This window comes from Eschscholzia californica, unplaced genomic scaffold (assembly GCF_041429995.1).
Source record: "Eschscholzia californica isolate CP2 unplaced genomic scaffold, dmEscCali1.0.p SCAF_6, whole genome shotgun sequence".
Lineage (NCBI taxonomy): Eukaryota > Viridiplantae > Streptophyta > Magnoliopsida > Ranunculales > Papaveraceae > Eschscholzia > Eschscholzia californica.
Genome location: NW_028238483.1, coordinates 8,992,719 through 9,017,622, shown reverse-complemented (window position 1 = coordinate 9,017,622; position 24,904 = coordinate 8,992,719). Strand labels below are relative to the sequence as shown.

The 24,904-nt window shown below is 34.6% G+C and overlaps 2 protein-coding genes across 3 annotated transcripts in view; one reads left to right on the top strand and one right to left on the bottom strand.

Annotated features, from left to right (window-relative positions):
- The first annotated feature begins 975 nt into the window (after positions 1-975).
- LOC147531596 (uncharacterized) overlaps positions 976-24,904 on the top strand; it is an 88,281-nt gene continuing 64,352 nt past the window's right edge. Inside the window, exon 1 of one of the 2 annotated variants that reach the window (XM_086647037.1) lies at positions 976-1,598. The gene's annotated coding sequence lies outside the window, so the exon portion shown is untranslated. Of the gene's footprint in view, positions 1,600-24,904 lie in introns of both variants that reach the window. The other variant, XM_086647038.1, reaches the window with a different exon arrangement.
- On the bottom strand, positions 13,090-14,843 carry LOC147531599 (uncharacterized). Its single transcript, XM_086649758.1, has 3 exons — positions 13,772-14,843; positions 13,601-13,686; positions 13,090-13,464 (listed from the first exon to the last, which is right to left on the bottom strand). Exons 1-3 carry the CDS (start codon positions 14,841-14,843, stop codon positions 13,090-13,092), a joined length of 1,533 nt encoding a protein of 510 aa, XP_086505884.1.

The window sequence follows — 24,904 nt, the reverse complement described above, 5'->3', positions numbered from 1 at the left end:
CTTCATTGTCTCCCTCGAATTGTGATAATGGTGAAACTTGTTGAAGTACTTCTAGTTATATCACAATGACATGATATTAAATATTCTAATCGATGGGCAGTTGATGAAGCCGAAATTCGTTTCATCTCACTCTTTTGTTTATGATTTGAGGCGGCTCATTTTAATTTTTTAATGATTAGTTGATCTAATTCATTTTGGTAATTAGCTAAGACTATTTCAGATTTCTCAAGTTTTGATCAGATTCATAATCACAACCACTATTTGGTTTACTAAATAGGTTAATTAAGCTTCTTCCTCTTAATAGAGTTTAAATTCACTATTTTTTATATTCTTTTTAAATCTGTATTTTGGATGGATTGTTGATGTGACACGAAAATGTCACATTTGGATAGCCTAACTTAGACTAATTAGTCATTTTCGAGTGTTATCAATAATATTTTATGTGTTTTTCTTGTTTAGGTACCATATTTGGAGCTAAACATGGAATTCGGAATAAAGGGGGCGAATTATCACTATCATTTCATGTGCCCAAAATGAGAGAAAAAGACTTCAAGCAAATCATATGAGAAGAGGAGTCAAAGACGAGCCCAACGGTGAAAACGGAAGTCAATTCCGAGTTCGGACGGGGAAGTTGTGAAAGAAAGAAGTCGAGGTTCGGTCTAAAAACAAGGATTCTATGAAGGCACCCTCTTTTGGTTATAATTCTAGAAGGCACCCTCTTGATTTCCAAGTGAAGTCTAAAACCCAAGCCCAAAGAAGATGAAATAAGGAAGAGATTTTGGAGGCACCCAATGGACTCAAGTTTGAGTCAAAGTCAAGGTTGACTATGTCTAGGGTTTGAGTCAAATACACTATTCATCTTCTTCCTTCTTGGATTCTAACAAGATACCAAGTAAGAGAGAGAGAGAGAAAGAGGCAAGAGGCTAGGGTTTGGTGTTCTTGAGAGCTAGAAAGAGAGCTTTGAAAGAGAAAGACAAGAGAGAAGAAGAAGGAGGATCCGGCCAAAGCATAGGCCGGCCAGCACACTAGGCCGGCCTAGCTTTGGCCGGCCGAGCAGCAGCTCGGGCTGCTCGGGAAGGATGCTCGGTAGAGCTGCAACAGCAGCTTGGGACGCGGGAGCTGTAGTACGGCACAAGGGACCGGAACAGCAGCTGCTCCGAGTACGAGTAGCAGCTCGGGCTGCAATCAAGGGCAGCAGCTCGGGCTGCAATCAAGGGCAGCAGCTCGGGCTGCAAGCTTTCTAGCTCGGGCTGCAGCTGCTAGCACACGGGACAGCACCGGACGCGCACCTCCATGCTCGGGAAAAGCTTCCTTTGGCCCGGATCCAAGCTTTTTGGCCGAAACTTCATCTTTTTGGCCGGATCTTGAAGCTTCTTTGGCCGGAATTATCTAGGGTTTCCGGCCACTATCTTGGTCCGAAATCTTAGGGCTTTTACTCCCCATCATCTTGACTAGCTTCCCATGTGGTTTGATTTGGTTTTGGACAAGAAATTTCTAGAGAGAAAAAGCTAGGGTTAGCTTTAATGGAGGTTGTGTTCTAAATGGAGAAGATGATGGTGGTCGCTATGGGGAACCCAGAATTTGCTAAGGGGAGATCAGCTGAACCTTAAAGACTTATATTTTCCGACGATCTTAGCCTCGAACCACATCGAAAAAGGGGGATTCTCTGACCATTTCCTTTCCATTTCTTATTCAATCGCCATGTTAGATAACTTTAGTGTGTCGATTATATGAGATGAAATGTGATGAATTCGTGATTATGTTTAATATGATTTGATGTTTTGATTATGAATTGATGTTCATTTAATTCGATTATCGTTTTGATCGTATTTTCATGTGTCTTGTCAAGCACTTCGCATAGTTAATAGACGAAACGAAGTATTCGATATCGATCGTAGTCTAAGTCATATTTTCATGTGTCTTGTCAAGCACTTCACATAGTTAGGCGACTAGACGACACTTTCGATGACTCGGGATTAACCGAATTAGGCGTTTGTTTGACTAGGTATGATCTCCGGATATACGTAGTACTTAGAAACATCTACTTTAGGAGTCGAACATCGATTATACTTCGACACATTAGATTGGATCATACGTAGTCGTAGGATTATCATTATGGATTCCCGGACTTCGACACCTCTCTCGCTTATTTGTTGCCCGAATCGAGTCTTACCGTCTCCCGACTCTTGTTCTTTCGACTCTTCTCTCGAATCTCTCTCGCCCGTTTACTTTTATTGTTTAGTTTAGTTTATTTTACTTGTTTGCTTTATTCTCTTATCACCTTATTCGATCAAACCCCCATTTATCTTTGTTTCCTTTTCTTTTTAGTCTAAGTTAGCTAGTGATACCTAGACCGAGGGACAAAACCCTTCGATATCCAAATCACCTTCCTATCCTTGGATCGACTCCGGTTTTACCGGTTACTACTTGATACCTCCGCTTGGGTGTGCAACCTTTTCGGGTGCATCAAGTTTTTGGGACCTAAACAAGAAAAACACATAAAATATTATTGATAACACTCGAAAATGACTAATTAGTCTAAGTTAGGCTCTCCAAATGTGACATTTTCGTGTCACATCAATTGTTGTGTTTTAAAAGTTTAAATTGTGTTTTTAGGTTCATTAATGAGTATGCTTACTCTTATAGTTTATATATGAAAATCACAATGAAATATTTTACCACCAAACTTATCTACCTCCTGTATTCTTTTAAGTTGTTGACTCATGTTTGATATTAGCTTGAGATGTTTTACAAATTTATATAATAAAGTAACTCAATTTGGTGTTATTTGGAAAGGTACGTTAATTGTCACAAACTTTTAGATGGAGTACTTCATTATTGGCAGTTTCCCGAGACTCACCATTATAGTTCGACCTTCGTCTTAATTTTGGCGTTTACTTTACACGTGGTCAACTAATCTTCAACCGGTGTTTTGTCAAACACATGAAACTATGCTGCATTGCTGAGTCGTGAGTTCATTTTTAATTTGATGTATCAATGTTTAGAAGTTAATGAATAATAGAATTTCAATGAGCTAACTATGTTAGTTTCTTATAGTATGATGGGCCTAAAAGGTTACCTTAAAAGGTCTCCACCCGCAAGTATACGGGTGTCAAGTAGTATCTCGTAAGATCGAGGTCAATCCACGAAGATATGGAGGTAATTAGGATATAGAGAGAGTCTAGCCCACCGGTCTAGGCGTCACTGACTAACTCGGACTAAAGACGAAAAGATGCTAATTAGGTTTTTGAATTATTATAGGAAATAAAGAAAACAAATAAAACTAATCTAAATGAGAGACGAGAGAAACTCGGGAGACAAGAATTGCAAGAAGAGTCGAGTGAGACTTCAATCCACAAGATCGATATGGACAAATACTAATTATCTATTAGCATAGAAAGTTAGTTAACTTCACTCACATTGACAATCCTAAGCATAATATGTCAAACTAAGCATAACCGATCAAAAGTTACTAAGCATCTATTATCAAACTAACATCACACTATCAAATGAGTTGACAATGAACAAATATGACACTAATTTTTGGGTTCCTAGTCCAAAAATCTACACCTAAACACACATTTAGTCCACCTTAATATAAATATAGGATTTTAAGCCAAAATAATAATTATAAAGGATGTCCAAATTGACCCATCTCTATGAAAAAAAAAGATCTCTATCATTTCTATTTAATCATATAACCTTTTATATAAGAAAAACCCCACTTTTGAAACCAATCCCCAAAATTCTCTTTTTTTTCCTCAGATTTTTTCGATTGATTTCAAACTTACTATCTGTTTCGCAATATACACGTTATTTATAATCAATTACGTATATTTCTACAACAAATCCGTGTTTTTCTGTTTATTGATTCTTGTTTTGTTTCATAAATAACGTGTTATTTATTGTTAAAGTTTCATACTCCACTTTATTTCATTTTTTTTATATGTGTCGTATATAACACATAATGTATAAACAATGTTTCTTCCAAAAGGGAAAAGGACTAAAATCCCTTTTTCTGGGAAGATTGGACCTTAATCCCTTTTTGAATTTTATTTTGGGCCTAAAACCCGTGGACCCATATGACACTAATAAGTATAATACGTCAAACTAAGAATAATCGATCAAAATTTACTAAGCATCGATTATCAAACTAAGCACGCACTATCAAATTATATGTCAATAGACGATTAAGATCAAGGCTTCCATTTTATAAAATTAGACGAAATTAATCAAACTAACATTTAAAACAAATCATAAGTGATACATCACATATCAAATCATGTCTCACGAGTATCTGAATATAAGAGTTGGCTAAACATGGTGAAACAATTAATACACAAGAAGAAGATAAAGAAAAACACGAGTTAAGGTTGAAATCCTTCTTTTCCGATATGGCGCGAGGCTAGGATCATTAAAAAATATGAATATGTATGTGATGTCGATCCCCTTAGCAATGTTCTGTTTTCCCTTAACAGTACAAAATAGGTGTCTCCTTAGCAAAACCTAGGGTTCCCCTTAGCAACTAGACTCTTCTACTTTCACTCGACTAAAACCACCATGAAAGCTTTACTTAGCTTTCTCTCTCTAGGAATATCACACCAAACCTCAATCATATAGCAAGAACATCAAGGCAAAACAGTCTCCACTAAAAGCCCTAAGGATTCCGACCCAAATGATGGTCGGGACTACCCTAAATAGCTCCGACCAAGTCTTGAAGATCCGGCCAAGAGAGATGAGATTCCGGCCAAAGCTTCAGCCCAAGCTGTAATCGAGTGTCGATCGAAGCTTGAAGGTACCGTGTTGTTGAAGACCGAGAAGCCCTTGTTCTTGAAGAATAACTCGAGTTGATAGATGTTGGTGAAGAAGGCTCGAGCTGCATTCTCTGTCCCGTGCTTCTTCTATCCAGTACCGGCTAAGCTTGTTCGGCTGCCTCCTCTCTCTTTTTCTCTTTCTCTCTCTAAACTTCCACCAAGAACTTTAGCAAACCCTCTGTAGCTCTGAAATCCTGAAAATTGAATAGAGAAAGTAGGTCCCCCCAAAATCAAACTTTACTCTTTCTTTCTAACCCCCAAAAAACCCTTGAGTTCTCTGAACATTTTGACTTGGTCTTCTAAAGGGTAAACGCTCCTAAAATCTCTACTTGTTCCTTCTCTTTTGGGCTTTTGGGCCTGATTTTGAGTTCCGTTTAGAAACCAAGGGGTGCCTTCATTATTGTCTCTACATCCTCTTAATTTCAGAAAACACTAAAGTGCACCTCGACTTCTTTCTTCCATAACTTTCCCGTACAAATCCCGATTGGACTTCTGTTTTCACCGCTAGGTTCATCATTGACTCCTCTTGTCATTTGACCTTGATTTTGACTAAAATGACCAAAATACCTCTAACACTCTTTTCTTCCGTCTCGCCCAAAATGGATTTACGTATACATACTATATTTATATTCATAGATTTATATATACATATTAATATAAATAGATATATATATATATATTAAATTTATAAATATCATAGATATATATATATATATATATATATATATATATATATAAATAGACTTATGTATACATATTTATAAATTTTATTTATAAATATATTTATCACATTTATACATAATTATATTTATAACATTTATTTTTGAGCAATATATAATTATATTTATATATAAGGGTAGGATTTTAAAAGTAAAACTACTCTTTAATCATGCAAAATTCACGGTAAAATGGGTATCTTTTATATAGTTATATTTATAACATTTATTTTTGGGCAATATATAAATTCAATATGATATTAAATATAACTATATTTATATTATATTTATAGAATTATATTGATATATAAATACAAATATATGTATATAATTTTTTTTCAAATATAATTTATGTAGATTGATAAATTTAAATATATTTCTCTTCTTTTTGTTAAAATTTTTTAATGATAACTTAAAAATGAATATCTTTAAAATTTCTTAATTTTACTCTTCCTCTTTTGTGATCTTTAATTATAAATAAAACTATATATGTACTATAAATAATTATGTATAAATATCAATGGAAACTTTAAATGAAGGAACAATCTATGGAAACTCTTAATGAAGGAACAATTAATGGAATTATTCCTATTTGGTGTAATTTATGTCGAAATGTGTTCGGGTCCAGTCAGGAGGAGGGGATTATTATGATGGAGCGAGATCAACTCCTTGCTAGAAGAAGTTTACGATATTTTCAATTGGGGTTGCAAATATAACCCTTCAGGAGATGTAAATGTCAAAGACATTGTTCCTCGACTAAAACAGTATTTGGAGGAGGTGAAAGAAAGAAGTTTACAATAACTTTAATCACCCAAAATTCAAGGTAAAATCGGGTATCTTTTATATAGTTATATTTATTACATTTATTTTTGGGCAATATATAAATTCAATATGATATTAAATATAACTATATTTATATTATATTTATAGAATTATATTGATATATAAATATAAATATAAATATATGTATATAATTTTTTTTCAAATATAATTTATGTAGATTGATAAATTTAAATATATTTACTCTTCTTTTTGTTAAAATTTTTAATGATAACTTAAAAATAAATATCTTTAAATTTCTTAATTTTACTCTTCCTTTTTTGTGATCTGTAATTATAAATAAAACTATCAATGTAATATAAATATTTATTTATAAATATAAATGGAAACTCTAAATGAAGTAACAATCAATGGAAACTCTTAATGAAGGAACAATCAATGAAATCATTCCCATTTGGTGTAATTCATATCGAAATGTGTTCGGGTCCAGTCAGGAGGAGGGGATTTTTATGATGGAGTGGGATAAACTCCTTCTGCTAAAAGAAGTTTACCATAACTTTCGCTTGGGTTGCAAACTTACCCCTTCACGAGATGTAAATGTCTTAGACACTATTCCTCGACTAGAACAGTATTTGGAGGAGGCGAAAGAACGAAATCCAGAGGGCATTATTTCTTCCCTGTGGATAAATCTGAAATTGAAATTTAAGACATATGCTTCCCGGTGATGGCGGCGGTTTTCAGGTGACGGAGGCGGTTTTCCGATGACAGTGGTGGTTCTTTTAGTTTTTTTTTTCAGTTATTTTGTCGACCTTTAGGGTCTTTTCATCTTTGATCTTTAGGATCTTTTCATCTTTCTTCTTTCTTCTTTCTTCTTGCCGTCAGTGTCTAGTCAATTTTTCTCAATACATGAGGCACGTTACATTCGAAGTTCTGCAATTTACTTATGTAACTCTCAAGTATCTTGCCGAGAGGAATAACATTTTAACCCTGTAATTTGTGATTGTATCACTTATGAATGAAATATGGTTTCGCGGGGTTTCAAAAAAAAATATATAAATATATAAACATCAATACAACATAAATATAATATCAACCTTGTTTTAATATCAACTTTGTTTTCTTATTCTTTGTCTCTAGACTCTAACTATACATTGATTATATATTTGTTTCAGGGGCTAAAAGGAAAAGACTTAACTGACCTTGGTAGTTAACATTGATTACAGTTGTAGTTAAATATTTTTGTCTAACAATTAAATTTATATATTATATATATTTTGGTATATCAAATGGCTCTGTTTGAGAGTGAGTAACCCTTTATAGTTCACATTCCATCAAGGAAACGATTGTTGGTTTACTCCCCGTTACCATAACATTAGTATTAACATTTTTTTTTTGTTGAAAGGTATTGACATTATTTAGTTAGAAATATTATTACGTTTAAACATAGATAAAGAAGCTTCAAACCATATTTATGAAAACGAAGTACATAGAACTTACTCCATGAAATACCTTAGTATGAAAAACATCTATCATGTAGTTAGTGTTAAAAGTTACTTTCATATTAAATTTAAAATCACTCTATTACAAAGAATCATTCTCATTTTATAAGCATGATTCTACAGAGAGAAACCGTCTTAACAAGCTTTAAAAACGTAGGCAAACTTTTAACAACTTTTATAACAAAACTTTTAAAACGTAATTGTAAAGACACTTTCTGTCTAATGACACCTCCTTCGCTTCCAACTCTACAATGTTACACCATCTTTTTCATTAGCTTCAGTCATTTTTGTAACAATAATTATTATTCATTAGTAGCTTCTTGCTTATTATCTGTGCTCTTATATTAGTGGGTTAGTTACTTACACTCTGGAAAGTTATTTAGTTTTAGGGTTATTTAGCGTTTGGGTCAAAGAAAAGTACCGACATTAGCATTTGGGTCAAGAGTTTGTCCGTTACAGGGCCTAGGTCACAGACTAACTGTTGACCCAGTTGACTAGAGACGACGGTGAACAATCGTTAGTCTGTGACCTAAATGTAATGCCGATACTTATTGTTGACTCTAACAGTAAATATCTCATAAGTAAAATGTAATGCCAAAATAAAGTATATTGATCAATCTACCAAAACTACAATATAATTCAAAAACATAAATATTCATCGATTTCAATATGTAGACCGTAGATGGAACATGCTTTATTCTGCGCTTATAATGCACACCCTTAAATCATTGCGTCTTTTTTATGCGAAAATTGTTATACCAGTGTCTCGCAACATGACATTATTTTTCCTACAAATTCCCTAGATCACTTTCTCTTCATTCTCATGGCATGCGTCATTCTTATCGTGGAACTCTATATCCTTTGCAAAATATTTTTCACAAATATCACATGGACTTGATTTTCATCCCGAGCATTTGATACAGTTGCCCTCTCGGGATCTCATCGGACGAGTTCTTACAACTCTTTCCTTGATAGATTGAAGGGGCCTATGCTAAGAAGTAGATCCATTAGAGTGACATATCCTGACACAACCTGTCTTTTTACCAATTGTAGGTCGTCGGAGTCCTGACACAACCTGTCTTTTTACCATTTGATACAGTTGCCCTCAGGATTAGGCTTCCCTCTACATCTTACAAGTTCTCAAATCTAACAAGTTCTCCATTGAAATGTGTACACCCTTGAAACCTACATATCTTTCACCAATTTCCCTAAAACGCCCATGTTCCAACGATTAAAAGATAAAATTAGCGTTAGGATCAAAGAAAAAGTACCGGCATCAGTATTTGAGTCACAAATGAACGGTTGTTAACGGTCGTCTTTAGTCAACTGAGTCAACAGTTAGTCTGTGACCCAAGCCTTATAACGGACAAACTCTTGACCCAAATGCTAAGTTCGGTACATTTCTTTGACCCAAACGCTAAATATCCCTTACTTTTATTAATTGTTATATTTTATTTACCAATATGTATTTAGAATGAAATATCAAGTTATTTTATTTCAAAGTTTAAGAATATTTTTCCTTCTTTAATACGTTTCTAGGTATAGCCCGTGCCTTCGGCACGGTAAAATTTCTTGCACATTACACTAAGAATCTCAAGACTACTTTCTTCTTTCAAAAAGAAAAACTAAGGTCTTACTTCAGATTCAATTTTTCGGATTTGAGTTGCCTTACTTATATTACATATTGACAATTATCACTTCACTATCTCTCGTGGTTTCTCACTGAAGAAATTGAAGTGTCCACGTTTTTTAGTTTAGACTTTTTATTCTTATGCTTTGTGTAATGTAATTCTTTCTCCATTTCCTATGATTATTCATTTTTTTCTTGTTTGATTAACCTTCTCTCGTCGCGTTAAGTTTTCTATTGGTCAACCTTTGTCAGGTTAGTTTTGTTTATTTTTGTAGGTTTAAGTTTCAATTCCAATATATTCATCAAAAAAAAGTTTCAATTTCCAATGGAAATAGACTTTGTTCAACAAAAAAAACAAAATAGAAATAGACTTTAATTAGTACATGCATCGATTTAGTTACAGATATATATACCTATATATGACATTTGCGATTGAAATTTTACTTTTAATAACGCGTAACCCTATTCAGAAAATTATATATATGTATATATATCATGCGCTTATCGTGCTCGCAAAGCTACCTAGAACATTATAATTTCTGAAATTGCTATTCTTTTTTGCTTGAATGCTTCGTCTCCGAGCCTAAAAGAAAATCACAAGTGAGATCAAATCAAAGTCAACTTTCACTCGTACAGCCAGAGGTTTGGACTGGATAAACATACAGACAAAAATAATAACATCTGGAAACAAAATGAGATCGCGAATGAATTTTAAAGATATAATCACATAAATTCATTTTTATTAAACATAAGAATGAGTTCAATTCTTACTACCCAGAGCATAACTTTGAAACAATGCTCCGAACAATTTCTTTATCCAACCTACCGTAATGTGAAACGTCGTCGGAGAAAAAAAACCACCATATATTTCGTCATTAGAGAAGAGTAAGGTAAGCTTCAAACTGAGATCCCAAAACTCCACGCAACTTAAACTTGTAAGATTGAAAGAACACCACTCAACTTAAACTTGTAAGATTTATAAATAATTATAAATGAATCTTTGATTCAATCACATGACCAAGACAATTGTTTGTATCTTTGTTTATGAATTTGATTAATTTCAGTCTTGTGCACTTCATTTAATAAATTAATACACAAAAGCTAATTTAGAGATAGAGAGTGTAAATTACCTTTGAAGTTGACCGTGAAAGATGGACACTAATCCATCCTACTTTGAGATAAAAAGAGAAGAGTAACAAATTCAAAATCATACCCCAAGTATAGAGTTTAATTGAAAGGGACAATATAATGATAATCTAACGGAACCAGATTGTGCATATCCGTCTGCTTCGCTACTTGGACAGCGTTAGATGTGATCGGTTGATTTCAAAGTTCTGATAACAAACATAAATTAAGTTAAGAACTTAAGACAGAGAAATAAATCAAGAACTCCTGGAAGGGTTGCTACGTCTTCCACCAGAAGAGATGTTACCTTTCAGTACAAAAACAATAAATGGTAAAACAAAAAGAATAAGAAACTTAAAGAAAGAAAGAAAATGTAATTATTAATAAGAAACACTTAGTGAAAGAAGAAATAAAGTGATGACTGTGATGTTGATTGAGTACAGATTGCTAGAACTGGATGTTTTTCGATTACTATGGATGGTGGGGAACTCCATTTCTTGAAATGAAATTATCAGCTACCTAGCAGTTACTCGATGGATCACTTTGTGTCGAAGAAATATGTATACTCATACCCCCACATGTAACCCTCCTGGACCAGATTTATCTCATTCCCATAATTGTTTCCATGTTCGTACAGAAATCCTTCCTATATAAAGTCATTCTAAGCTGTAAAACTAATAGAGCAGGGATGGCACCTAGATTTGCATAAGCGACCACATTTATTTTAATAAACATACGTTCATAGAATCCAAGTTTTTTCTCCAAACACACAATTTAGGGAAACAAATCGTTTATTCATTGTAGAAAATGGACCAAATAAGTTTTAATACAACCAAGTCTGAAATGATGTAGTTAAAACATTGAGGAATTTTATCGAACACGTTTTGTGCAGCTTCAAATTTTAAATCTTCAATGATGTAGTTTGATCAATGAACTCCATTAAACAATCTATATGGAACAAATAGCTTGAAACAAAGAGAATAAAAAATCATAACTACATTCATAGATTAAAATGGAGAGAGCGAGGTAGATGAAAGAGGTGTACCTTTGGGTGGAAGTAGACTGATTTTCTTCTTTGCTCTACATGATATTGAGAATACAAAACTTCCTGCAAATCAGATTATGAAGCATTTATCAGTTTAAGAAGAAAAAATCAATAGGGTTTTAATTGTGGATTTTCGTCTCACCTATGAATGACCAACTGATGCTCTCCCGTAATATTCCTTCTTTCCCTCCACTACCTTCATCACAAGGAAATAGGAAGATTTTTTTTTTTACGATCGATGCTAACCTCAAGAATAGATTGTAATGATGAAGGTGTTTTACACCCATAGATTTCTGCCTTAGAACAGATTATACCTTTATGTTTTGACGAATAGATGAAGAGTATCTTAACCCTAAACCCTGATCTGGGGTAGTAATTGCCATAAATTTTGTAACGGGAGAAGAAACGAAGAGCCTTTAACTGGCGCAAAGAGAAGGATACATCGCACTAAGGCAGATCAAGCGTTTCATTAAGCATTGCATGAAGGCAGATTGAAGGTTTCATTTACCTTCTCCCATTTGGTGGGTGAATAAAAATATCTTTTTTAGGGTAAGTAATAGATCGTGTGACCAAGATTTGTGGAAAAACACAACAGATGGTCATGATTTATCATGGGTTTGTCCCAGTCAGCAAAAAACTTTGCATTTTATATAATAGATTTGTGTTTGTTTTTAGAATCTTTACACTATATTAGAGATCGAAGTAAATATATGCCAACAGTGGCGGATCCACTTTATTGAGAGCTCGTTCAATTATAGGTTCAAGTCTCATTCAAATTGAAATTGTCCATTATTGCTTTTAATTTTGTACTCTTTCAATTAAATATTTTAATTCATGAAAAAACACATTTGATAACTTATATGAATGATGGTGGATCGAAAGAGGGTACACCCGTAAGCAATGTTCGAAAATACGTTTTTAAGCCTTGAAGCGGTGGACCCTCAAAAAGCGAAGCGGTGCTTCGAAGCGTATGCCTCGATGCGTAAAATACGTAGTTTTATATATGTATAGAAAAATAACTTCAAAGAGTGTAGAAACATAACATGACATAATTTTACTACCAATTTACCATTATATAAAGTCTCAAGGGCTTCATAAACAAAAAACAAGAGTTTCATCGTCATAAACTCGTAGCTCATACCACTTAAGCAAACCAAAAAACGAAAATAAAGTCATGTTGTCCAACATCTCAAAAAAAAACAAAAGAGTTTTTCTTTTCAAAATTCAATGTAATGCATCAACTCCTAACGAGACCATCATCCAAGGATGTTTTCATCTTCGTCATCACTAGTTCCATCACCATCTTCGTTGCTTCTAACAACTTGATCATTTTCTTCATCAGACAAGAAATCTCCCCACTCATCTTCTTCCTCATCTACCAACTCCATGGGTGCTTTTCCGTTCTTTTTTCCCATTTCAAAGAATAAAAAACATGAACTAAAAATAAAAAAACTCAATAATAACAACTGAGATACTATTTCTAAGTTATATAATTACCTCCATCTTTTCTTCCCTTTTTACTCGATCCTCCCTTCTTTCTAATGGGTTGGCTGGGTTCCTTTCTTTTCTCTATTACTTGTGGCATTTCTTCAGAGGATTCTCCAATCGCCTTTTGAAGATTATTGATATCCAACTCATCAAGATTTTTCTCCCAATTACTAGTAATAATACTAGTATCCTCATTTTCATGGACAAGCCATTCATCCTCACTATATATCTCATCAACAACTAACGCATCTTCTTCTTTTCGATTTCTCTTTCTTAATTGTTTGGCCCTTAGTCTCTTGTTGTACATGACGAAAGCTAAAGCATTTAACTTTGTTGTACCCAATCTGTTTCTCTTCTTTCTATGAATCTACAAATTCCATTGAATCCCATGCCAATTATTAATTATACGATTCTTGTGAATGTCTAGTAATTTGAATTTAGCTTAACTGAAGTATTATATGGCATTTTACCTGATTAAAGGTTGACCAATTTCTTTAGCATGCGGACGAGGTACTTGTCAAACTTAATATTCTAACGGCAAACTTCATCAATATCGGTGTCTCCACGCTATAAGCTGCCCACCAACGTGCTACCAAAAGACAATTATGAAGTAGTTTAATAAACATAAACTACAATTTAGTGTAAAGACAAGCAATATAAGATATGGACATTACCAGGTGTTCTCCTCAGCCTAGTTGCCTCTGCCTCTGGACGACCAAATAATCCTTCTCTTGCTACATATTTGTCAAGTTCTACATGTGCCTCACTTCTTTCATCTTTATTTGGAATTAGTTTGTCCATACAATTATAAAGTCCGTTTGAGACTTCTAAATGTCTCGAGAAATTAGGCTCATATCGAAATTGAGGGTTCAAGTAATATGCTGCAGCATGAAGATCTCGATGCATTTGGAAGTCCCACTTTTCATCTATAATATCCCATATTTCTTTGTACTTCGAGAGATCATTGCCAAAATTTGTTGCAATTTCTTCCTTAGCCTTGTCCATTGCTCCATATAAATATCCCATAAACGGCTTATCTTCTGAATCAACAAGTCTGAGAACACCAACTAAAGGTTTTGTAGCTTTCAACGAATACACCAAACTTTGCCAAAAATTGTTATCTCTCAAAATTATTTTCTTTATAGCTTTCCCATCATCTTTCTTTGCCCATGAACAAGTGTTCCACTTATTGGAACTAAACATAGCCTCTAAACCCCGTTTGCTTTGTAACATACTTTGTAGAGTTAGATTTGCTATTGCAAATCGTGTTGCGGCCGGCCGAATCAACTCTCTCTTTGTGAAATCCCTCATCAAAGCGAGCACCCAACCATGATTATATATGAAATTACTCACCTGTTTCGCTTTTCGATAAGCATTTGCAAGTTGAGGTAATTTGTAGATCTTCTCAAGCATCAAGTCAATACAATGGGCAGCACATGGAGTCCAATACAAACACTTCCTCTTCTCCATTAGTTTCTCTCCCGCCTTTTTATAAGCAACTGCATTGTCAGTTACGGCTTGGACAACATTTTCTTCTCCCACCTCCTCAACAATCTCGTCTAAAAGCTTCATTATCGTATCAGCATCTTTAACTACATTAGATGCATCAACGCTTCTCAAGAAGACAGTTCCTTCTGGAGAATTAACCAAAAAATTAAGCAATTGCCTACCCCTAATGTCTGTCCAACCATCAGACGTTATGGTAACACCGGTAGCTGGCCACGTCTTCTTAATCTCAGCAACCATATTGGTCGTAGTTTTAACCTCTTCTTTGAGTATCCAAGTACTCAACTCATAACTTGACGGCCTTTGAAACCCACGCTGTTGGCTGCTGCTGGAGGAGTTTCTTCAGTTCGTAGAGAGAGAACGAGGGGAAAAAAAGCCCTAACAATCCCTCTATTTTATCAGAAAATTCTAAATACACACCAGTTATATGAAGCGTACGCTTTGTACGCTTTGATGCATACCGCCTCGACTCGTACGCTTCGAGCTAAGGAAGCGGACGCATTGTTTTTGCTGTAAAAAGCGTCCAACTCGATTCGGTGAGGCTGCGGATCGAAGCGAAGCGCGCCTCGCTTTCGCTTTTTCAAACATTGCCCGTAAGTATACGGGCATCAGGTAATAAAACCCGCAAGTATAATGGTTTGAGTCTATTTTTTTAATTCAATCTGTAGGAATCAGTAGAAAAGGAAAATCCCTTATAATACACCAGATCTGGCGCGGTTATTGATAGAGTGAATAGATCTGCCATTTCTGGAAATCTCTCTTCTGATTCAAAATCGTGGTGTAACGCGCATCCCCCCTGTTCCGATCATGGAATAGATGAAATAAATCAAAAAAATGAATTTTGATTCAAGAATGAAATCTTATTGGAACTGTACATATCCGATTCATCCTTTGGAACAACTTAGTTGTGACTAGGACAAGCTGATTAGGACAAAAAAAAGGAGAATAATTGTCAACGGGATTGATAACTCTATGATTGTTCATCATTCCTTTGAGTTACTCTCATTAACTGCATCATTCAAACCTTTGGTATCCAGAAAGGTCTAATTTTCATTTACTTAATAGGGTCTCTTATATCAAATTCTCCATGACTGTTCATCATTTCTTTGAGTTATTCTCCCCAATGCCCTGCATCATTCAAATTCCATCCCCTAGAAACCCCTCTTTCTACCACTAAATTTTTTCATTCAACCTCTTTAAAATTTAATGTTCATCAATGGATTGGTTTTGGACTTTAGACTGTTCTACTTCTCTATAAAAACCTGATTCATTATCAACTATACCGCACCCAACTTAGTTCATTGGATTGTTAATTGACCTATGTAAGTGTTCCTGCTCCATTATTCAACATTGTTTATGTTTCAGCATATATAGGGTGGATTTTTAGCACTTTAGAAAGAAATAGTCGATTTAACGTAACAACTAAATTTATTCTAATATTGGAGCTAAGATTGAGCGAAACTCTCTTAATTGATGTAATAAATACAAGGATAGGAACACAGTGTTATTCTGGTACCATATATTTCTTCGTTGATTGGTTATTATATGTTGTATTTTTTAATCTTATACAAATGTTATATGAGATGAATCTTATACGAATGTCGATCTAGGCTAGCTAACAACTATGTGTGTACATATAAGATAGGGAAGTTTTATAAGGCCTCCCCAATTTTGTTAAAAGGCCTCCCCATGAACCATTTTACTTGGTAAATTATCATTGACAGGGGGCCTTTTAACAAAAACGAGGGGGCCCTATAAAATCTCCCTATAAGATATACCTAAATTGCAATAGCCAGGTTTGAACGACTATCGCATCTTACTTGATTCGAGTTCTTCATTTCAGTAATATTAGTACAAATTTTATTTGTGATTGCAACATGTTCTAATTCTGGTTATACTTTCTCTTTTCTTCTTATTCTTCTTCCACGCTTCAGTAATACGAGTACAAATTTTAATCTTAACTACAACCTGTAATAACTCTGGTTATACTTTTGTTTTTCTTCTTCTTTCACTCAAACATGTAATAATTTTCGTGTTGAAAGAAAAACGAAAAGATCATACATGTATTTCTAAGTGAGAATCTCAGTAAATATGATGAAATGTTACTTTAACATTGTTATGCATGAACATAGTTTGTGTTTTTACATGCAAATATAACTTACAATGTTTAAGTACCATATAAAATTGAATTGTTTCACTATTCGCCAACTGATAGTTAAGTCATATGCAACATTTATAAATTATATTGCTTTCAATTTATATGGTGGGTACTTCTACCTGAGCTTAAATGTTGCTATTTAGGCACCTTTCAAACTCTTTACTCTTATCATCAAGGAGTTTATTGATTCCAGAATTCGACTTTTCTCTTATTGATGGGCCTAGAAAGTTTCCTTAAAAGGTTTCCACCCGCAAGTATACGGGTGTCAAGTAGTATCTCGGTAAGACCGAGGTCAACCCACAGAGACTAAGTCAACCTATTCTAAATATTATAACTAATACGGTTTTCTTCGAAATTGGGTTTTGTTAAAAGACAATAAAATAACAAACTTAATTAAACAACGAAAATATAATTTATGAAGAAACTTATGAGGAGAAAACCTAGGTTTCGGAATCCACCTTAGCAAGCTTGTAACCTAACCTACCCAATCACAACGAAAATATAATTTATGCGGGTAACTTTTCGACCAAACCTCGGAAACTCGTACGTTTTCAGACCAAACCTACATAATCTTTTAATTTCAAAATAATTGTTCAAAGAATACTCAAACTATTGGCCATTAAATCCTAAGCATGAGACATTAAAGACACTTAGTCTAAATATGAAACATCAAAAAATAAGTATAACTAATGAAAGAGTTATCATGAAACTAATATGAAGAAATTAGTTTTACAATATTAAAGCAAATCAAAGATGTTCATTGTGAGATGAGGATCATTTACTTAAAAAAAAATATAACTTCATCCTAACCCTAGATTAGATGTTCATTGTGAGAAGAAATTAATATTGAAATTCAAATTTGAACGAAAACAAGCATATTTGATTCGAAATATTAAAAAACTTACTAAAAGTTATTTTCCTTTGCTGCAACCAAACGCACCCATAGGAAAATACTTTTCTAGCAACTAGGAAAATAAATTTCCAGCAACACTCTTTAACCAAACGAGGTCTTCTTCTCCAACAAAATTTCTCTCTCTGTTTTTGTTTTAATCTAAATCAACAAACACCAACCCAACCGAAAGAGAGGATATTTATGATATTAAGAAATAGACTTTACAAATCTTTCTTACTCTCTACTCTGTTTCTCTATAACTTTCCCTCTTTATTATGTTTTTTCTCTCACATACAGAAGACGAAGAAGAAAAGATAGAGGAATAAGAATAAGGCTATCTATTTCTCACTTTCTATTACTACAAATCACCCTCTTTCTCTCTCACAAAAAAAATAAAATGATTAGATGATGAGGAACCACCATGACTAATGGTGCTCTCTGTTTTTGGCCGTGAAGGATGATATCCTTTTTCTCTGTTCTCTGTTCTCTGTTATCTTTATAACGGAGAAGAAGCAACCCCAAAAGCCGTCAGATCCTCCCTCTCCCAATCAATCATATCTTCTCTCAAATAAAATCTTCAATCACTTTCTATCTCTCTAAAATTCCATATATCTGTTCTTTCCCCCTCTCGGTTTTAATGCTTTCTTTTCTCTCTCTAAATAAAATCAGAGAAGAAAAGAAAGAATAACTTCCAAAACTTGGGGAAACTAATCCTGTGTGGTTGTTGGAGAGACTCTTGGGGGTTATTCGTTGTAACAGGGAGTATTGGAGTAATCACGTGTCTAAGAAGGGAAAGCGTCAGATTGGCCCTCTCGTGGTTTGTCCGTCAGATCTTTGTGGACCATGGTAATAGCTTGGCTCGGGTTACACAAGAGCAAAAGCAGAACAAAAATCCCGAGTGCCGTCCCACGGTGCCCAACAATGTACCACTCGTCATTTGTGCCATTCATCTACTTCCCTCTTGTGCGCCACGTGTCACTAACCGATATATGTTGATATTTGGTAAACTGATTTTGACTCAAGCTTTGACCTGGTCTATTTCGCTCATTCGGACTCCGATTTGACTTCCGCTTTGACTCAAGCTTTGATATCGGTCAAAATTACTAGAATACTCGCACCTCTAAATGACCAAAATTCCCTTTTGTGTGTCCTTCTCTCGTTTTTATATATTTTCCGCGCTCAATTCCATAAAAGACACCAGGTTAAGAGAAACAAGTGATTCATCAGAGTAACTGTTCGAAATGGACTAACTAGTCTTAGTTAGGAGATCCAGTTGGGACATTTTCATGTCTCATCACTTATATACGAAATACATAATTATATTCACTTTTTTATAAGCGCTTATCTAAGTTACCGTAAGTCCCTTCTACTATAACCAATTTTAGATAAGAACAACCCGGGCACATGTCCTAAGGTGGATGTGGCTTTCATATACTAAGGTGGATGTGGCTTTTATTTTTACTTACAATAAAATTATTCCGGTTATATTTTTCCTAATTATTAAGCATGTATTGTCTGTCTTACTCTCAAGAAATGTGTCTGGGACACAAAATTAAGTGTTTAATTGCATACCACACAATTTTCTTCAAATTGTTATCTTCAAAAATATCTCTACACATCGCTTTCAATCCTCAAACTATACATCTTCGTATTAAACGATAATTAATTTATGCATCTCCATATTATATGATTCTCATATGTTCACTAATTTTTTTTTGTGGAAGCTAAACTGGAAAAGATGGGAAGTATTGCTTCACCAAAATATATATATATATATATATATATATATATATGTTATATTTAAAATATATATATATATATATATATATATGATCACCTATAAGTGGGACTTTCACCGTGCCGGAGGCAAGGGTTATGCTTAATATTGATACAAGAATAAACACTATTTTTTTTTACTTATATCTTATTTAAGGGCAGAAATTATAGCATTCACTGGTATTCTAGCTTCACTTTCGAGCTTCAAACTCTTACTAAAATGAAAGTTTTATTCAACAAAATTCAGTGACTTTTTCTTAATTGGACAAACTTATGGTTAATATATTCTTATATTTGGGTTTCCATCAAAACTGCAACAATTACCTATCAGATAGTAATAAGAGAAACTTATAAGGGAAAACAGTGCAATTACTGAAACCCATTTAGTGGAGTAGGAAATGCTGCAACAATACAAAGAACCAATTATCCTCAAATTATGTCCTAACTTAAATCTTAAGCTAAGATTTTAACACGACTTAAAAGCTCAGACTTATTGTTGCATAGTTGAGTTCGAAACTTTTCCCATAAATTACAGGTCCCTATATAGATTCTTTTGCATGTTAAGTAGTTATATTAACATATAGATGGTTGAACATTCATCGTCTCTTATTACCTATGTTAATTATTCTTTCACAATAGATCTCTTAAAATGACCGCGAGTTAAAGGAAGAGAAAGTACTATGGCCTTTTTAGTTACTCCTTATTTCAAAACCTCTCACTATACTGGAAGGTACAACATATTATATATGTTTTAGTATAATTCATTTTCTTAATTTTGGTTGTGCCTTGAAAGATATATATGGTATTCAAATGAGGAAAAGAAGAGTAATGTGTTTAGGGTTAGTTTTGTTTTTTCACTTGAGAAAGGAAAAGGTGAATCTACATTCTAGGATAAACATATTTTTTTACTTATAGTTTATTTAAGAGCAGAAATTATAGCACTCGCTGATATTCTAGTTTGACTTTCGAGTTTCAAATTCTTATTCAAATGGGAGTTTTATTCAACAAAAATCAGTGACTTTTTCTTAATTAGACAAACTTATGGTTTATATTTTCTTATGATTAGGATTCTATCAAAACTACAACAACTACCGATCAGATATCAATAAGAGAAGTTTATAAGGGAAAACAGTGCGATTAGTGAACTCCATTTATCGACTAGGAAATGAAGAAACAATACACAAAACCAATTATCCTAAAATTATGTCCTAACTTAGATCTTGAGCTAAGATTTTAATACGACTTACAAGCTCAGATTTTTTGTTGCATAGTTTATTTTGAAACTTTTCCCATAAACTACATGTCCCTATATAGATTCTTTTGTACGTTAAGTAGTTACATTAACATACAAATGATTAAACATTTATCGTCTCTTATTACCTATGTTATTCTTTTCACAATAGATCTCTCAACATGAACTAGAGCTAAAGGAAGCTAAAGTTTATGGCCTTTTTAGTTACTCCTTACTTTCAAACCTCTCACTATACGGAAAGGTACAATATATGTTTTAGTATAATTGTCTTTCACAGTTTTGTTTATACCTCACAAATATAATTTTTCCTTTTAAATAGGTTGACTCCCACTTGGATGAAAGGGTAGTATAGGCTTATAACAATTGTAATTAACCAATCTTTACAATCTTTAGTTGTAAGGCTATATACATAATTTCATGACAATTTTATGCAGATTGGACTACAAACTAAAAGCGGGGTGTTCGTTGAAGGAAATGTCCTTCGACCAAAGATGCAATGCGAGCAATTTTTTGGATAGGACAATTGATGAAGAAGATCATCAAGTCCGGTTGATTTAGGGGTACTAGTGTTCAGCTAGAAACCAACTACGATCGTCGAATTTCGTAATTCGCGGCTAACTTCGACCGGATCCTACAACGGTATACACATAAGAATGGGTATTTAGTCGGATGATATGACTAGTGGGAGTGAGATATATATTCATGGGAGAGTCCCATAAATATGTCTCATAGGCCTAAAACAAGTTTAGGCAAAGATAGCAAAAAGGCTCGAAAAAGGGGTTTTAGGCCTAGAGTCACAAAGGGACTTTTTGGGCTCAGATTGGGCTGAAAATCGGGGGGTCGCTTCCTTAATAGGAAAGATCAAATCTGTCAATTTTGGCTAGGTTTGGACGTCCCCTCCTTAAGGAATTGAGAAAATATCAACTAATTGCTATTTTCGACTATTTCCGTAATCTTATTCCAAATGGTCTTTTAGGAAACCAAATTAGAGGTGGACTCTTATTAGGGTTCTATATAATGACTCTTAGGGCAGTGAATAAGGTGTGGAATTTCTCTAAGATCTTTCTTACTCTACAACATCAAGTAGAGAAGAGAAAGTGAGCTAATTCCCAAAAGCTATCAACTAGTCAAATTAAGAAGAAGTCGTTCTTCTTATTATCAAACTACCATTAGAGTTCACAAGGTGGGAGATTAAGTTGACCATTCGGTGTCCCAAGTACAGGAGCTACAATTGGAGCTCTTGGATTTCTCAAAGCGATTGGAAAGGTTCGAGGGAAAACTAACGATCAAGGTAATCTCTAACTCTTAGCTAATCATTAGTTTATGCATGATGATCCAGGGACCATACTAATGTTAGATATGAGATGTCTGAGATTCCGCTAAACGACATTAGTAGACACCACCATAACCCAACATTCGTCACAATCCACAATATGGAGGTGATGCGAAGGTTTTTTTTTTGAAACTCAGTTATTTCCTTTAATAATACTATTAATCTCTCTCTTTCTTTATTGATTTGTTTTTGCCAATAGTGTTATTCTGAATCATTTTGTTCATGTCATGTTTCTGTGTTTAAGATTTAAAGTTTGAAGTTTGGGTTGGTAGAAAGTATTCCAAGTCTGTGTTTCATGTTTAATTTTATTGTGTTTCAGATAAGGTCTAAATTTGATGACTTAACGACGGTATCAATCAAACACCTAGGCCCCTTTACGATCCATCGGATGCAACATTCTTGCAATGAGTGCAAGGTAACTGGGAAGACCATTAATGACAAACACCAGTGCCCCCAAGGGGTTAGAACATTCATTCCATAGAAGATAATGTTGTACGTCTTTGTGGGTGTCCGTCTTTTATTGTTAAAGTTTGATTCAGGTTATCGTACACAAGGGGCTCTTAATTTAGTCCTTTTGAGTCGATTTAGATCTACAATTGAGTTTCAGGTATGAAACTAGAAAAAAACACACACACCATTATCTTTTATGAATATCAGTTCTACCAATGGTCTGAACTTCTTTTTGTTTGTTCGTAGTTTGAGACGATCATCGGGGATATAGTGTTTGTGTGGTCAGGGAAGGATCTGAAGGAGTTGAAGGAGATGTCCTTCGACCAAGGTGACAATGCGAACAATTTGTCGGATAGGACAATTGATGTGGAAGATCATCAAGTCCGATTGATTTAGGGATCGTAGAGTTGTAGCTAGAGACCAACTACGATCGTCGAATTACGAAGTAATTCGCGGCTAACTTCGATCGGATCCTACAACGGGTTACACATAAGAGTGACAAATTGATCTAGGATATGACTAGTGGGAGTGAGATATAATCATGGGAGTGTCCCATAAACATATCTCATAGGCCTAAAAAGGAATTAGGCAAAGATAGTACAAAAGGGCCAAAAACAGGGTTTTTGGGCCTAGACCGGTTCGGGTACTTCTAGGACTCGGATTGGGCTGAATTTTGGAGGGTTAGTTGCTGATATAATAAAAATTATATCTGCCAATTTTCGTGGTGTTTGGACACCTCCTCCTTAGGGAATTGAGAAAATACCAATAGTTGCTATTTTCGACTATTTCCCTAAATCTTATTCTAAAGGGTGTTTTAGGAAACCTAAAAGGAGGTGGATTCTTATTAGGGTTCTATATAAACACTCTTAGGGCAGAGAATAAGGTGTGGAATTTCTCTCTAAGCTTTCTTACTCTACCACATCAAGTAGAGAGGAGAAAGTGAGCTAATTCCCATTACTATCAATCTAGTCAAAGAAGAAGGTGTTCTTCTTTTCCAACCACCATTGGTGTGCTAGCTATACAACAAGGTGGGAGATCAAATTGATTGCTCGTGTCCCAAGTAGAGGAGCTACACTTGAAGCTCTTGGTCTTCTTCAATCAATTCGACTAGTTCGAGGGAAAAACGATTAAGGTAATCTACTATCTCCATTAGATTAATTACTAGTTTTGCATGTGATCCTGGGAATACTAGTGTAGACATTAGATGTCATATTTCCGCTATAAACACTAGTAGAAGGGTGTAAATCCCTACAGTGGCGTCAGAGCCTCTTGCTATTAACTAGTTTTTGCTAAGAATCGAACTAATTTATATGCTTGATAGTTTGAAAATTGAGTTTATAAAAGTATATTAAAAGGTATTTTTAACTCATAATTTGATAGGATTCAATAAATTTTCAAATTGAGAATCACATTGATGATTAAAAGTGTTTTAAAAGTCTCAATTTGATTGAATTTCAAACTAATCCATGCTTGATTAAATTGATAGTTATGTTTAAAAAGATTTTAAAACATAAAATTTGATTAATTTTGAATTGGATTCAAAGATTTTTCAAAATTGATTTCAAAATTGTTCTTTGAAAAATTTCAAAAACCTAGATTTTGATCCAAAATTGGTTTGATTAAATTAAGTTTTGGAAACTTTTGAAAAACAAAATTTTGGAATTTTAGAATTTTAGAAGTGTTCTAAAAAGAGTAGTTTTGACTTTAGGAAGCTCTCAAAACAAATTTGGAAAAATTTTAAAGTTTCTAAAAGTTTTAAAAAATATTTAGAAGTGTTCTAAAAGGAATTTCAAAAATTTAAGAAAAGTTTTAAAATTGGAAAATAGCAACTTAGAGTTGTATAAGAAAAAAAAAAAAAAATTTTCTTTTTGGAAACTAGGGTTTTGAAAAACCCTAGTGTCCGGCCAGGAAGCTTCCTGGCCGGACCAGAAGCTCCTGGATGCGTCCTCTGGACGCGTCCAGAGCAGCTGCTGAGACGCGTCTTGAAGATGCGACCAGCAGCTGCGACAGAAGCTTCTGGACGCGTCTTTGAGACGCGTCTAGAGCAGCTACTAAGGACGCGTCTTGAAGACGCGTCCAGGTCGCGTCTAAGACGCGACCAGCAGCTGCGAAGGAGCTTCCTGGACGCGTCTAGGACGCGTCCAGAGCACTCGACCAGACGCGTCTTGGAGACGCGTCTGGGAGGTTCTGGGTGTCTCGGACTAGTCCGAGACACCTAGTGCTGGTCCGGTCCAGTACCAGACACGTCTAGGACGCGTCTGGTACATGGACTAGCGTCCTGGCTCCGGCCAGGACGAGACCAGGCCTTGATAGGCCTCGGCCAGGACATGCCGGCCCTATGGGCCGTGCTATGTCCGAACCTTGTCCGAGCCCTTTTTGGGCTTGGGCCGGGACTTGTCTAGGACTTGTCCCGGGCTTTTTCGAGGCTTTTCGGACCACG